Source organism: Etheostoma cragini, chromosome 6 (assembly GCF_013103735.1).
Source record: "Etheostoma cragini isolate CJK2018 chromosome 6, CSU_Ecrag_1.0, whole genome shotgun sequence".
Lineage (NCBI taxonomy): Eukaryota > Metazoa > Chordata > Actinopteri > Perciformes > Percidae > Etheostoma > Etheostoma cragini.
In genome coordinates, this window is record NC_048412.1 from 18011949 (window position 1) to 18026208 (window position 14260).

At 40.7% G+C, this 14260-nt stretch overlaps 1 protein-coding gene and 1 long non-coding RNA gene across 2 annotated transcripts; both read left to right on the forward strand.

Annotated features, from left to right (window-relative positions):
* Positions 1-92: 92 nt before the first annotated feature.
* LOC117946760 lies at positions 93-314 on the forward strand. Its single transcript, XR_004657097.1, has 2 exons — positions 93-165; positions 210-314. It is a non-coding gene; the product is annotated as an uncharacterized LOC117946760 (long non-coding RNA).
* A 2566-nt stretch (positions 315-2880) lies between these two features.
* si:dkey-283b15.4 (cytohesin-2) lies at positions 2881-10732 on the forward strand. The gene is made up of 12 exons (XM_034875085.1): positions 2881-3104; positions 5420-5570; positions 6139-6205; positions 6291-6409; positions 6506-6586; positions 6818-6930; positions 7688-7836; positions 7946-8057; positions 8705-8781; positions 9581-9652; positions 9779-9933; positions 10136-10732. The coding sequence occupies exons 1-12, from the start codon at positions 3038-3040 to the stop codon at positions 10221-10223; spliced, it is 1251 nt and encodes a 416-aa protein (XP_034730976.1). The 5' UTR covers positions 2881-3037; the 3' UTR covers positions 10224-10732.
* The last annotated feature ends 3528 nt before the right edge of the window (positions 10733-14260 follow it).

The window sequence follows — 14260 nt, forward strand, 5'->3', positions numbered from 1 at the left end:
ATGGTCCACCTGACTCCCTCATACAGGCAGAATGAAAACTTTTTAAACTGTTGTGAGGACATAGAAGAAGTGGAGCAGTGAAGCTGTGGTGGACAACACTTTGAACAAGTACATGGAGGTTGTGACGTCATGCTTCAGTTTCTGTGAGGACAGCTGTATTCCAACGTTTACCACAAAGAGGTTTAATAACGACAACCCCTGGGTCACAGCCAAACTCAGACAGCTAGGATTGATGAAAGAAGAGGTGTTCAGGAGTAGAGACAGCGACTGGTTTAAAGAGTCAAAGTGCAGGTTTAGTAAGGTGGTGAGAGATGTTAAACTCCAAACACGGTTTTCAGTTAAAGACTCTGCTTATGTCTGGAGAGGGCTCAGAAAGATCGCCAACTATAAGCCAAAGCACCCCTTCCAACCCACACCTGGACCCCCTGCAGTTTGCTTATAGAGCCAACAAGTCTGTAGGCGACTCAGTCAACATGGCTCTACATTTCAACCTCCGGCACCTGGACACCTCCGGACCCTACGCCAGGATCCTTTTTCAATTCAATTTCAATTCAATTTTATTTATAGTTTCAATTCCAAATAAGAGTTATCTCGAGACACTTCACAGATAGAGCAGGTCTAGCACACTCCATCATTTACAAGGACCCAACAGTTCTAGTAGTTCCCTCCAGAGGAAGCCACAGTGTGACAGTGGCAAGGAAAAACTTCCTTTTAGGCAAAAAACCTCGGACAGACCCAGACTTTTGGTAGACGTTGTCTGACGACCGGTAGTTCTTGGCATAGCAGGGCACTGTGCGGCATTACAAGGCACCGCAGGGCACAGAAGAGCATAGCAGGATTTAACAGGGCATCGCAGAACGTGTAGCGGGACCATGGCAACAGCTGCTACCATGATTTTGGAGCCTCCCTGATCCGAGGGAACATGCTGGGGGAAAAAGAACATAAGGACTGCGTGGAATGACTCCCCAGAGCTAGGTAAGTAACAAGCATTTCTGGGACATGGATGCACACAAAATGGAAAGATAGAAAGATAGAGGAGCTCAGTGTGTCAAAGGAAGTCCCCCAGCTGTCTAAACTATTACAACATAACTAAGAGAGACAAGGTAAAGAGAGGAGCCTGGTCAGGCTAGAACTCTCCCCAACCGGATTGGGCTGTACACCCTGCCTCCCTCTAGTTTTATTATATTATTGATAATATGACAGATGAATCTGACAACTATGACGAGAAGCAGGCGGGCCGGATTAAGGGGATGCTGTGACTCCTCACTCCCTAACAATATTCAATTCAATTTAATTTATATAGTGATATAGTACTGTTTGTGGATTTCAACTCTGCGTTCACCATCCTCTCTGCTCTGCTACAGGACTAGCTGACACATCTGCAAGTGGATCACAGACTTCCTCTCTGACCGGAAGCGACACATGAAGCTATGAGAAACATGTCCCCAATGTTCTAACCATCACCAGCAGTTCCCCTTAAGGCTGCTTCCTTTTCCCCTCTGCTCTTCTCCCTGTACCCTAAAATGCTGCACCTCCAGTCACAAGTCCATCAAGCTCCTGATGTTTGTGGACGACAACACCCTCATTGGACTCATCTCTTGGGGGGATGATTCTGCCTGGTGACCTGGTGCAGTCAGAACAATTTGGACCTAAATGTTCTGAATGTAGTTTAGGAAGGTCAAGACCCACCTGCCCCCATCACCCTGAGCGACTTTACAGTCAACATTGTAGAGTCCTTCCTGAGCTCCGTCATCTCCATCATCTCCCAGGACCTCATACAGAAATACACACATACGCTTAGGTCCTATGCATGCACTGATGGAGAGATGTCAGAGTGAATGGGCTGCTACTGCTGAGTAGCAGCAGGGGGGGTTTGGTGCCTTGCTCAAGAGCACCTTATCAGCGGCATCTCTCCCGCAAGTAGTCTAAACTCCATATTTTGGACCGTACGGGGACTTGAACAGCAACCCTCTAGTTCCCAACCCAACTCTGGTTGGTTCCCAACCCAACTCCCTACAGACTGAGCTACTGCAGATGACGACATACAGAAAAGTACACACCGAAGAAGGCATAGTGCACCTTTTCCACAATCCAGAAGTGTGCAGAAACCTGAAGTCCATGCTATAGACTTCTACAGCACGGACTTCAAGGATCCAACAATGCAATGTTACATATCATCAGAAAAATGTAGGCTAGGCCTACTTAAAGTATTAAAAGTAAAAGTATTCAATGCAGAAAAACCCTCACATTTAGAAACTGGAAACTATTACAATCGTTCTGTCGATCAACTAGGTGTTTAATCGACTAATTAATCGACTCAGCTGTAGACTTATATATTGCTCAGCAGTTGAATTAGAAATAAAACATCGTATTTTATTTTTTGTGTTTTGTGTGCAAAAATCTTAATTTGTAAAGTAACTAGTAACTAAAGCTGTCAGATTAATGTAGTGGTGTAAAAGTAAAATTTTTCCTCTAAAATGTAGTGAAGTAGAAGTAGAAAGTGGCATGAAAAGAAAAGACTCAAGAAAGTACAAGTAGGCTACCTCAAATGTGTAGATTTGTACGTATGTGTGATATTTTTGGGGATCAGTTTGTCTATATGTATTTATGTTTGTGTTTGGTCTGAACCCCTTTGGTAATGTGTTCAGTGTACTTTTTTATATAAAGAAAATATGTACTTACAATCTTGAGTAAATGTACTAAATTACATTCCACCTCTGCTCAAAGTAGAGACATTATAGTGAACAGCATAGGGCCTTGTGATTATGAAATAAATAAACACTAACCTATCACTTTTTAAACATTCGACAGCCATAATGCCTTTATGTCGAACTTCATATTTGCATTACTAAATATAACTGATTGTATTTTGGAAAACAACTGACCGGAAGTAGACTACTCGAAAGTCAGACACCGCTTCCGGTGTCGCCACCTTCTTTGTCTCTGGCCCAACATTTCGACACCAAGGGTTGTCTATTTTTTCCCCTTTAGGTTTGAGGATATATATACACATATATCCCTTGTTTTCTGATATTGAATGACAGTCGACTCTGAAATATTTATGCCTAAAAATAAAGCGCCAAAAATGGATGATCTGGACTACAGTAAGTGGGCTCAACGTTACTAGCTAATGATCTATTTGCACAGGCTATCGCTATCTAGCTAACTGTGGCTAGTTGTAGCGAGTGGCTCAATTTATTTGCTCAGGTGTGACACAGTGGTCATTCCGTTAAACATATACGTAACATTATTGACTATATACATTTTGCCGTCTTTTCCGAAAAGTATGAGTGTACACGAAGCTAAAACACATTTGGGTAAAAGAAGACTCAAAGATGCTTTAGCTTAGCCTGACGCTAACTATATATCGATTTTCACTGTGTGCTCGGAGCCAACGGCAGTGGGCATTTAACACCCTGACCAACCTTCAATTTACACAATAGCCTGTTAAATAAAGCATTGCTTATACTGTTGAAACCGTCCACGTCCTGTTATTATCAGTAGCGTGGCTGCTGTAGTATAAACCAAACCATGCAGTTGATGCAGACTGTGGGCGTGGTTGGTGGTGTTTTAGCAGCTGTTTATTTTGCAGACTAAACACACCGGTCTGGGAGGCTTTGGTTGTTGCTGATCTCAAGCTGCTACTTTGTTCTCTAGATCTGGGTGGTTTGGATAAAATACATCAACATCGAATATGTGACGATGTCGTGGGGATTAGACGCTACACTCCTAACGTTACACCTAGCTAAAGTCTGAGAAAACCCTGCAATGCAGCCCACCGTAAACTTAAGTTTCTGTTAAAATAGTTGGAGAGGTGTTACTCTCTAAATGTTACTGTGTTTCTAATATGTAATCCACCGTCCCTGAGAAAAATGTCAAACATTGCAACTCCTCAGCATGATACAGTATTCAACACCACCTTAAACTACAATCATGTTGAATTGCAATCTTTCTGAAACACAAAAATGCATTATTTAGTCCCGGGCTGGCGTATATGGCTGTAAGCTGGGTCAACAAGTCCATCAAAGTAAATTTGTGCTGTTGGAACATATTTACACGCCAGCATATTTTTTAAGTAACATGATTTGATATGTTAGCCCAAGAGGTAGAGTCAAGTTTTTACAAATAATTTAAAACCACAAGAAAATTTAAAAAAATACTATGAAATATGATTTTACTATAGCAGACAGTCTTGAGAAATACCATTATTATGATCTTGTTAATATATCACCCAGCCCTCCATTTTCATGCCATGAAAAAAATATGAAGTCTGTTTTGATTAACCAATCTAATCTGGGTGTTTAACCAGTGAAGGGCTGGAATTGGGTATTGCAACCAAACTGTGGATGTTTCTCATTCAAGTGTATTTGTTGGAGAAATGTTGTAAAAATGACACCCGTCTGTCTGACTCTGAGTTTTACAGGGGCCTTGGGTCTCTGTTTGTGTTGGAGTCTGTTGAGTCTGTGAATTGGTTGCTCTATTAGCGGAGTGTATTTGCAACGCAGCCAGTCAGCAACAAGTTTGATGCTCAACATAATAATATAATCACAAATATTTGGGTCAATATTGAAATTGTGATAATTTAAAACGATTACTCGTTAACCTTTTGGAAATATGTTGCAATTATTGAACTTAAAAAATAGTGGAAAAAGTAAACTAAATCAACAATACAAAAAACATACAACTGTGAACTTTGCCTTAATACTTTTCCTATTGAAACTTTATTTGTTTTCATTCAGAACGCAAGTTAAAATAAGAGTTTAGTTGCAAATTGCAAATTTTGGAATGATTGGGAGCCAAAATCATAATCACGATTACATTTACATTACATTTGGATTAAGTGCACAGCCCTATGATGTCATGCATTATAATGCAGTGATAGATAAGGAGACTGCTGAGTGTTACAGATAAGGAGATGAGGGAATAGGGAAGGTAAAGGGTAGGAGGCACAAGAAAGGAGCAACACTTTTAAAATGGGGTGTCGTATTAGAAGTGTAACTTTGATTTTAAATTAAAAGCCAATTAGACAGGGACTTCTCAGTAATTAAGGCAACTATCAGTGCCTTTGCTAACTTCAGTTTCTACTCCTACTACCCCACTTGTATGCCTTTTGTTAGATGGTACAGACAGATTGGAAATGGGAAGAGAGGTGAAGACATGCAGCAAAGGCCTGTGGGTCGGATTTCGCTGCCATGAATTATAAATATCTTACAATTGGTAAGTTATTGATATAATGAATACCCATTGTAAGATATTGTAAGGATACCCAATTTGAGTTACAATGCATTTCTCAAAATAGTTGTACTTGAAGGCTTTTACGTTACTAATAAAGACAGCCTCCCTTAGGTTGGTAAGGCTCAGTTACCATTTGTTATATCTGCAGCAGTAATGGAGTCATTCTTCTTCTCTTCCCTTACAGTCCCAGTAGACCTGAGCCCAGAGGAGCGCTCTGAGCTGGAGGACATCCGCAGGAGGAAGGGCGTGCTGCTGCAGGAGATCCAGAGACTCAGAGAGGAATTAAGGGAGGCAATTTTGGAGGTGGAGGGACTGGAGACGACCACAGAGGGCAGGTAAGAAGAACATGCACAGTAACACTGCCACAATACTCAAAACAATATTGGTTTTGCACTGCCAAAATGACAAAAGATGGCATTCTTGGTAACCACGATATGCACATAATTAAATTCACCATTTCCCAATTAATTATCACTTGCAGTTAGTCAACTTTATCACTTTGTTCACTGTAATGTGTTGCATTTTTCACACATTATCGCCCGCATACATTTGGTTTAGCACTTGTCATCCTCCCAGTGTGACTTGAAAGCTTTTCTTACTGTTGTGGACATAATCAAACAAACACAGCCTTGAACCCTGGTGTTTGCTCACATCACCATATTCAACCGGAGTTTGACTGCTTTTACAAACATGTCAGACTTGACTTTTAGGTTTCATATTGTTTCTTTGAATGATCATTTAACAATTATAGTTTTTTACTATTTATTTCCCAAAGCGATGTTATCTCATCTTTTGACAGTCAAATAGAATAACAAAGTCAGAGCTGTTGGAATTCTTGACAGGATACGTGTGAATATTGCAAAGTATATTCTTTCTTACAATTTACATTTTGGCTCTCTGCAGTAAAACTCTCCAGAAAAGTAGGCATGTGGCAATGGGAAGGAAGAAATTCAACATGGACCCCAAAAAGGTTACACTCTTCAATACTTGTACATGTCCCGTTTTTCTTTACTCTGTCTCAGCTTGACATTGACGGACTCTTCCCCTCTCCGCAGGGCATTGTGTTTCTGGTTGAAAATGAGCTGCTCAGACACACTTCAGAGGACATTGCTCAGTTCCTCTATAAAGGAGAGGGCCTCAACAAGACAGCTATAGGAGATTACCTTGGAGAAAGGTGCTTGGTCTCAAAATATCTGTACCTGTAACATGTCCTTATTCCCCTTTCTTACTAACCATTTTTAACTGTCATCTCTCTGTTGCTGTTCTGCAGGGACGACTTCAACATTAAAGTTCTTCAGGCTTTCGTTGACCTCCATGAGTTTACTGATCTCAACCTTGTCCAGGCCCTCCGGTAAACTGTGCTTTTTGTTATGTTTTGTTTTGAACCAAGGACACAATCTCTTGTCCTGGCATTCTCTGGTAAACAAACCTTATACACAGTGGGAAGTCCCACTCCATTGTCACTTCAGGTTAGTTAGGAAAAAATATGCAAGATAGCAGTAGTGACTGTACACCTCTGCCTTGATTGCCAAATTTGTTCTCTCTAACTTGACTGAGACTCGGCTTGTTTAACCTTTTGCAGACAATTCCTGTGGAGTTTCCGTTTGCCTGGTGAAGCCCAGAAGATTGACAGAATGATGGAGGCCTTTGCTCAGAGATACTGCCACTGCAATCCCGGCGTCTTCCAGAGCACTGGTAAACACAAACATGTTACACTGCTTCTCGTGTAGAGTTATGTTACCAACCTAATAGTATGGGAGGATGTTTTGACTTCTGTGTGTGGTATGGCGTTGTCTCCTTATATCAAGCTTTATTTTTCTATGATGGATCACAGGAAGTGGAACATTCCAGAAGGTTGGCACTCACACAAACAGCAAACCCTTTACCAGAAATGATCAGATATTGAAGGCCGCAGAGTTTGCCAATTCATAAACATAGCTTTTCAGTAAAACCCTTTTGTGTGTTTTGTTTGTTTTCATTAATTATTTCCTTAAATTGTTTGAGATGAGGTTCAGCATTGCCAGACCTTTTACAAAGGCATTCTCTATGGGCCCCTCACTGCTGTGTGTGTGTGTGTGTGTGTGTGTGTGTGTGTGTGTGTGTGTGTGTGTGTGTGTGTGTGTGTGTGTGTGTGTGTGTGTGTGTGTGTGTGTGTGTGTGTGTGTGTGTGTGTGTGTGTGTGTGTGTGTGTGTGTGTGTGTGTGTGTGTGTGTGTGTGTGTGTGTGTGTGTGTGTGTGTGTGTGTGTGTGTGTGTGTGTGTGTGTGTGTGTGTGTGTGTGTGTGTGGTGGGGAAAGAGAGAGAGAGAGAATATTTGGTAGAAAGTAGAATTTTTGAATCAGGGTTGAAACCTTTTGTTTTTGATTTCTAATGTTTCGTTGATTCATTTTTTTGTTTGTGCCGAACAAAACGCAGCACTGCTGCATTATCATGCATGTTTCTACTGTTCACAGACACATGTTACGTCCTGTCATTTGCCATCATAATGCTGAACACAAGCCTCCATAACCCAAATGTAAGGGACAAACCTGGTTTCGACCGTTTCATCTCAATGAACCGAGGCATCAACGAGGGAGGGGATCTGCCCGAGGACCTGCTCAGAGTACGATGAACTCTGTTCTTTTTCTTTTGAGATGGCTAAGGGGCAATTGATAACCCCAGTAAAGAGATTCTTAGTCAAGCTTATTTTACTATTGTATGTGCTACTCCAGAATCTCTACGATAGCATCAAAAATGAGCCCTTCAAGATCCCAGAGGACGATGGTAACGACCTGACACACACCTTCTTCAACCCGGACAGAGAGGGCTGGCTTCTCAAACTTGGTGAGATGATGCCAACAAGGCCTTTCTGCTTTGTTGTGTAGTACTACTCTACATGTTGGCTTTAACAGTGACCTAGTATGCCAGTGTATAGATGTCAGGAGGTTTTCTGTTAAGAAAACAAAGTGATATGTTCTGTATGCTAGCCTACTTTGTTCTCTCTTAAGGGTTTGTGCTATGATGAACCTGCCCTCCTGTCTCTGAGGCTTGCGGGCTTTCTGCCTCCACTTGAATTGTCAGCTCACAGTTGTCACGTTGTGGCGTTTGAACATTGCCATAGCATGATGGTGAACAAGAGACTTATATTCTTGCGTCATGGCAATCTAAAACTCTGATTGTTTTCTTTTGCATGGCGGGGCCTGTGATCTCTGTGTCACTAATAATCTCTCTTCCTTTTTCCCGTTTGCCTCTCTCTTTCTCTATTTGTCCTCTGTCTTCCTCTAAATCCTCCGGCCCCTTTTGTCTCTGCTTCTACCCTGTGATTTCCACCCTCTGCTGCCGCTGCTTGTTTTCTCAGGAGGTATGTACTGACAGTTGTGGTAGTTAAAATAATAGCCACATAGTTGGCTGTAAAAATGTAGAAAATGTAGAACAGTATTCCTTTTTCCTCTCCTCTCCTTCATTGTCATGACTGCGTTCTTGTGTTTCAGGGGGACGGGTTAAAACCTGGAAACGACGATGGTTCATTCTCACAGACAACTGCCTTTATTACTTCGAATACACCACAGTAAGTCTTTGTGTTCGCATACCACATTTAAGTAAATTTGTTTCATGCATTAAACTGTTCCAACAGGATGTTGTTGCTGTTTCCGCATGAGCTTTTCGGAGAGAAAAAAGCAATAGAATTGCTGCCATTGTCATGTTATCTTACAATTAAATTCATTGTTGGGGATTGTACGGCCCCTGGAAAATTGGGATTGATTCTTAAATTTTTTTTGGCACCTAAGGTTCCTAAACTCTGAAATTCCCATTGGCAATAATGTAATGTATCTGCAAGGAAGTTGGCTAAATCCAGGATTAGATGCATAACTGTGTTAAACCCCAGAGGCCAAACTGGTTTGGTTGCCCATGCACAATACCAACAAAAGAGACACTAGTCAGACTGGTCACAACATATCTTAGACCTACTAAACAAAACTAACACAACAGTACTCAGACATACTCCAAGAGGATTCTAGTGTGGCCCAGGATCCCACCTAACTTAAGTTAAACTGTGAATACACAATTGATGAGGTACTAAAATGCTAGTCATTAGTAATGCATTTAAGAACAAAACAATTTCAACTGTACCTGTTTTGTCTATTTAGTTGTGAATTGTTAGACTATTTTGGGAAAACCAACAGACATTGAAAAAAATATACACGTTTTCTCCAATTTGGCAATTTGTAGCAGAAATAATGCGGGAATTAGTTTAATTCCTGCACTCTCAAATATCTATTGGGACTAATTAAACACAATAAAGGCATTTGAATATTGCAGTAACTCTTTCAGCCCTAATCTGCTTTGATCGCGTGTTTCACTAACAGGATAAGGAACCACGAGGTATCATTCCCTTAGAAAACCTTAGCATCCGTGAGGTAGAAGACCCCAGAAAACCTGTAAGTTTGCATTTTTGCTGAACATCATAGACACTTAAAAAAATGTAATTATTATATTTGTAAATTTCACAACTTACTGTCTAGTGTGATTGTTTATCCAATTTTCTTTGCCTTTCTCTTTAACAGAACTGCTTTGAGTTGTACATCCCCAACAACCGCGGTCAGCTGATTAAAGCGTGTAAGACGGAGGCTGATGGAAGAGTAGTGGAAGGAAACCACATGGTGTATCGCATCTCCGCCCCCACACCTGAGGAGAAGGACGAATGGATCCACAGCATCAAGTATGTAAATGTTGGAGAATGTCGCAGGAAAAACAGGGTAGTGCTAGATGAGATGAGAAATTATTGCCAGACACAAGGTAGCCTCTCGTTTAAGGGCCTAATTTCTAAATCCTAACTTCTGTCTGGATAGTACATGTGCTTTATTCATTGTATCATTTTACAAAACACCCCACTCAATAGTGTGTCTTTGTTACCTGAACAGATCTGCTGTCAGTGTCGACCCCTTCTACGAAATGCTCGCTGCCAGGAAGAAACGTATATCACTGAAGAAGAAGGAGGAACAACCATAGAGTATTCACTTTATTCTCTGTGGCTGTCTTCTTTTGTCCTTCTCATCCCTCCTTCAAGAACTGGACAGACGTTCCATCTTTGCTCCCTATTACCCGGTCATAAGTTTTGTCACCCCTCTTTCCCCCTGTCCCCAAACGCATCCTCTGCCTGATGTAAGGACTCTTGCTATCCTGTTTACCTGACTCTTGAAAGCCACACTCAAAGTGAAACGCTCACCCACTGTCTCTCTTGTTTTCCTTGGTTCTTATACTACTGCTGTTACACACAACCTAACACACTACAACCAGAGCACACCGTCTGTCCCATGTTCTCACCACATTCCTCTCTCCTTCATCACTTGATTAGGTGAACTGTGAAATGTGTCTTAGACCATATCTACACTAAAGTTGGTGATTTCAAAAACACATTTTTACCTGTTTTGGCCCCTTCAACTACATTTAGCCAACTTCCCAACTGAAGCACACAAAGAATTGTTGTGATTTCAGACAGCTGTGCGCCTTAATTCATTTTTGAGAAAGTTGCTCAGCAGAAATATGTCAGGCTGAACCCGCTTATATGTACACCGGCCATTCTTCTAGGGCCGTGACACACCAACCCGATAAATGGCCGTCGGACAGTCAGGCTAGGTCGGTAACTCTCGTCTGTTCGGTGTGTTCCGTGCGGTCGTCCGTCCGGAGGGGCCAGCGGCCTTCATTTTGGCCGACCTGACGTGCTCAGTCAGAAGGCGGGCACTGCCGGCAGTTGGACTCAAATGACCAATCTGATTGGTGGAGTGCAAACTTGGAAACGAGGGGAATGAGAGTGACTAGAGTCTCTCAAAATCTGACGAAGGTCTTTTAAACTGACTTTTGTCGATCTGAAATTAAGACAGATTCTGCAACTGCATGGCCTATTTCTTGCTTAAAATGTTTTCAGAAACACAGAGATTGTATTCTGAACAAGCCACCATGACAGTCTGGCTTTAAATTTCGACAATACAGGCAACAATACACATTAGCGCCGCCTGTTGTTATGGAGACGTATTATGTCTCGTTGCTTTATTGTGTTCCGAGGCACTTTTTTGACCAACTCGGGGAGACTGATCAGTCCGACTGCTTTTTATGCCTAGTGTCGGCTGTCCGGTTGGTGTGTCAGGTGATTTAGACTACTATCTGAAAATGCTAGTGTGGACCGAAATCTTCTAAACGTATCTTTTCGACATCTATCTGCATGAGTGCGAATATGGTGAATATGGTCTTATTTAGGGTAGCAAGCAGCTTCAGATGCGTGAAGTTATTTTCAGTTAACGTTGGTCAGAAAGGATTCAGGTAAAGTCAAAGTTGCACATGATTTCATACTTAGATGTGCCCATTGCTTCATATATTACTGTATTTACTGGCTTTAACACACATTACTTCTGTACACTTATCGTCGTTATGTGAGGAAAATATCATTATTTGTTACAGTTTGCCAAGTAACTGTTGATCTTGAAATACGATTGGGTGTTGGAGGCAGAAAGGTTGCTTTACTTGCAGAATTAATGAAGACACATTTAAGCAGATTCTCTCCTTCCAGATGGCTGGTTGTTTCAGCTCACTTAGAATATATATATATATATATATATATATACATATATATATTCTTTAGCATGTTTTTTTACATGCTTGAGCAATGGCAGAGTCAACTTTACTTCCAGACTAGGCTTGTCTTCAAATTCTTTATAACACTATATTTAGCAACGATCATCATGTCCGCTCCGATGTAGTGGTCTAGCATGCCACAAATCATTTCCTTCTTGCTTAACCCTAAAAGACGAATTGCCATCTCTCACACAAGTATTAACACTATCAGACATTTAACTTGTAAAGCCTGGTCTGCTCACTATAGTGAGTTTCAAGAAACCACAAAGGCAGCTCATTACATTATATACTTTTTGTAAATAGATTTTAGCTTATTTGTTTATGATTCACATAGAAATTATTTAATTTATTCTTCATCTTTTGTTAAAATCAGATTTTTGTACGAGCTACTGTAGGGCTGCATGTTGATAAACTGAGGGCGTCCGTTGTTGGTACAGATGCTTTCCTGATCCTACTAGTGCACTGATTTGAAAAGTGTTAGTGTTCCCTGTTGACATCGAAAAACACATTTATAATGAAAGTTGATTTATGCATAGGGTGAATTGTCTTAATCATAGTTTCTTTGGAAAAAATTGAGATATTTAGTTACTAGTTTGGCTTATCTCTCGACCACACTGTTGGTTTTTGGAGTAAAACAGACTCAGTAAAGCACAAGCAGTAATGAGTATCACACTTAATGTTTCATTGGCTGCCCAGTGTCCGCCTGAAGTGTGAGGAAGATATTTACAAGCTGTCATTGTCTATCCTACCACAGTGATAGAAATGAAGAGACAACAAAACACTTAGGAACACTTAACAAAGCTTCGATTCAGTATATAATAGTAAAATTATTGAAATGTAATGAATCAGTCGCAAGTTTAGATAGAGTTTAGTGTCCGGTGATAGATTTGCTTGACATCCAGTTCATAAATGTATTACTAGTAGTTTATTGAATTGGCATTTTTAGCCGGTAGTAAAAATGAATTGTCTACTGCACTTTAGCAATTTTAGCATTTTGGAGAAAATGCTGTTACTTTGACTGACAATACTCCAATACTCTGTAGCACCCTCTAGTGGTGATCTCACACACTGCAATACGCTGAAGGACAAACCAAGAACTGTGTAGATGTACTGTATAACGCCGCCACCTGGTCAATGAGAGCTACAGCAGTTTCTGACCAACATGTTCTGTATTTGTTCACCTGATAAAGATCATGTTGTCTGAAGCTGAATGGGGTCTTTTCTCTGTGATCAGAACACCACTTGCTGTGTCTTTAAAACATGTTTTAAAGACACAGCAAGTGGTAGGTTCTTCAAGTACAGATCTAGGGTCACCTTTTACTCTTCTTCATCAAACTGACAAAGGCCTAACTTTATACCTCCATGGTAGTGCGTCTACACAACACGTGGACTGTCTGTAGGCGTTCACTTTCTGGGTATTCTTGAAGTGCAAAGTTGCCAAAAACTGTTGGGACAACAGATGTTTCCATTAAAACAAAAGAATGAACACTGAAGCAATGCTACTGAAGCTGGGCCTTTGTTTCTGATTCCACGTCTTTCAGAAAATGTGTTTATTTTGTATTTATTTATTTTTATTTACTGTGAGGTGAAGATGGGTGGATCATCTGTAAATGTAGCAAAAAGAAAACCACAATACATTGGTGCCAGTAAACTACTGTGTAACAATAAAAGGTAAACTGATGATAGATTGCTGTATGTGTTTTTGTTTCTTCTGGAGTTTTGTCTTTATATTTTAGCTGTCAAGTCAACTTTATTTATATAGTCCAATATCTTAAATTTGCAGGGCTGTTTTGTTTACAGATGATTAAACGTAGCAATTGTAATAAGAGCCTTTAAAGCTGCAGGAGTTCTCTTTAAAGTTGTAAGTCAGGAGAAGAGTCAGTCAAAGTTTAGTCTCTCTTACTACACAGCTTAGTTCAAGTTTGACCTGATGGATGAAAACTTGCATCAACAAAATCATTGGCATTCAGCCTCTTGACTACCACGGATATTTGTACATTTGACGGCAGTCTATTTTCACTAATTAATTAAATGTCTCTACCGGATGTACTGGCACAGAATTATGTATGCAGTCATGGTGCCTAGATATATTATACTCACTTTAGTGATCAGCTGTCTTTTCTTCTAGCAACACTGAGGTTTACATTTGTGGTTTAGAATAAATTCTGGTTTAACAGTTCTTGGGTTGACTTTGATTTTGGCACAGACATGTGTTCCCCTCAGGAGGCCTTGTAATACCTTTGCTGAGATTTCCATCAGCCTCAACTTACTTTTGGAGTAGGGATTCACCGAATCCAGATATTTGGGGTTTGGCTGAATACCTAATCCACTGGTTGAGATTCTGCCTTATCCAAATCCGGAATCCCACTCGCCAGGTGAGTGACAATTTTGTTTGGCAAATTTTCTTACAGCCAAGC

Bases quoted from the DNA above. Each gene is read 5' to 3' on its own strand.
- si:dkey-283b15.4 (XM_034875085.1), top strand. From the start codon at position 3,038: ATGACAGTCGACTCTGAAATATTTATGCCTAAAAATAAAGCGCCAAAA. The intron at 6,410-6,505 runs GTGCTTGGTCTC...GCTGTTCTGCAG, and splicing joins GGAGATTACCTTGGAGAAAG to GGACGACTTCAACATTAAAG. The intron at 8,782-9,580 runs GTAAGTCTTTGT...TTTCACTAACAG, and splicing joins ATTACTTCGAATACACCACA to GATAAGGAACCACGAGGTAT.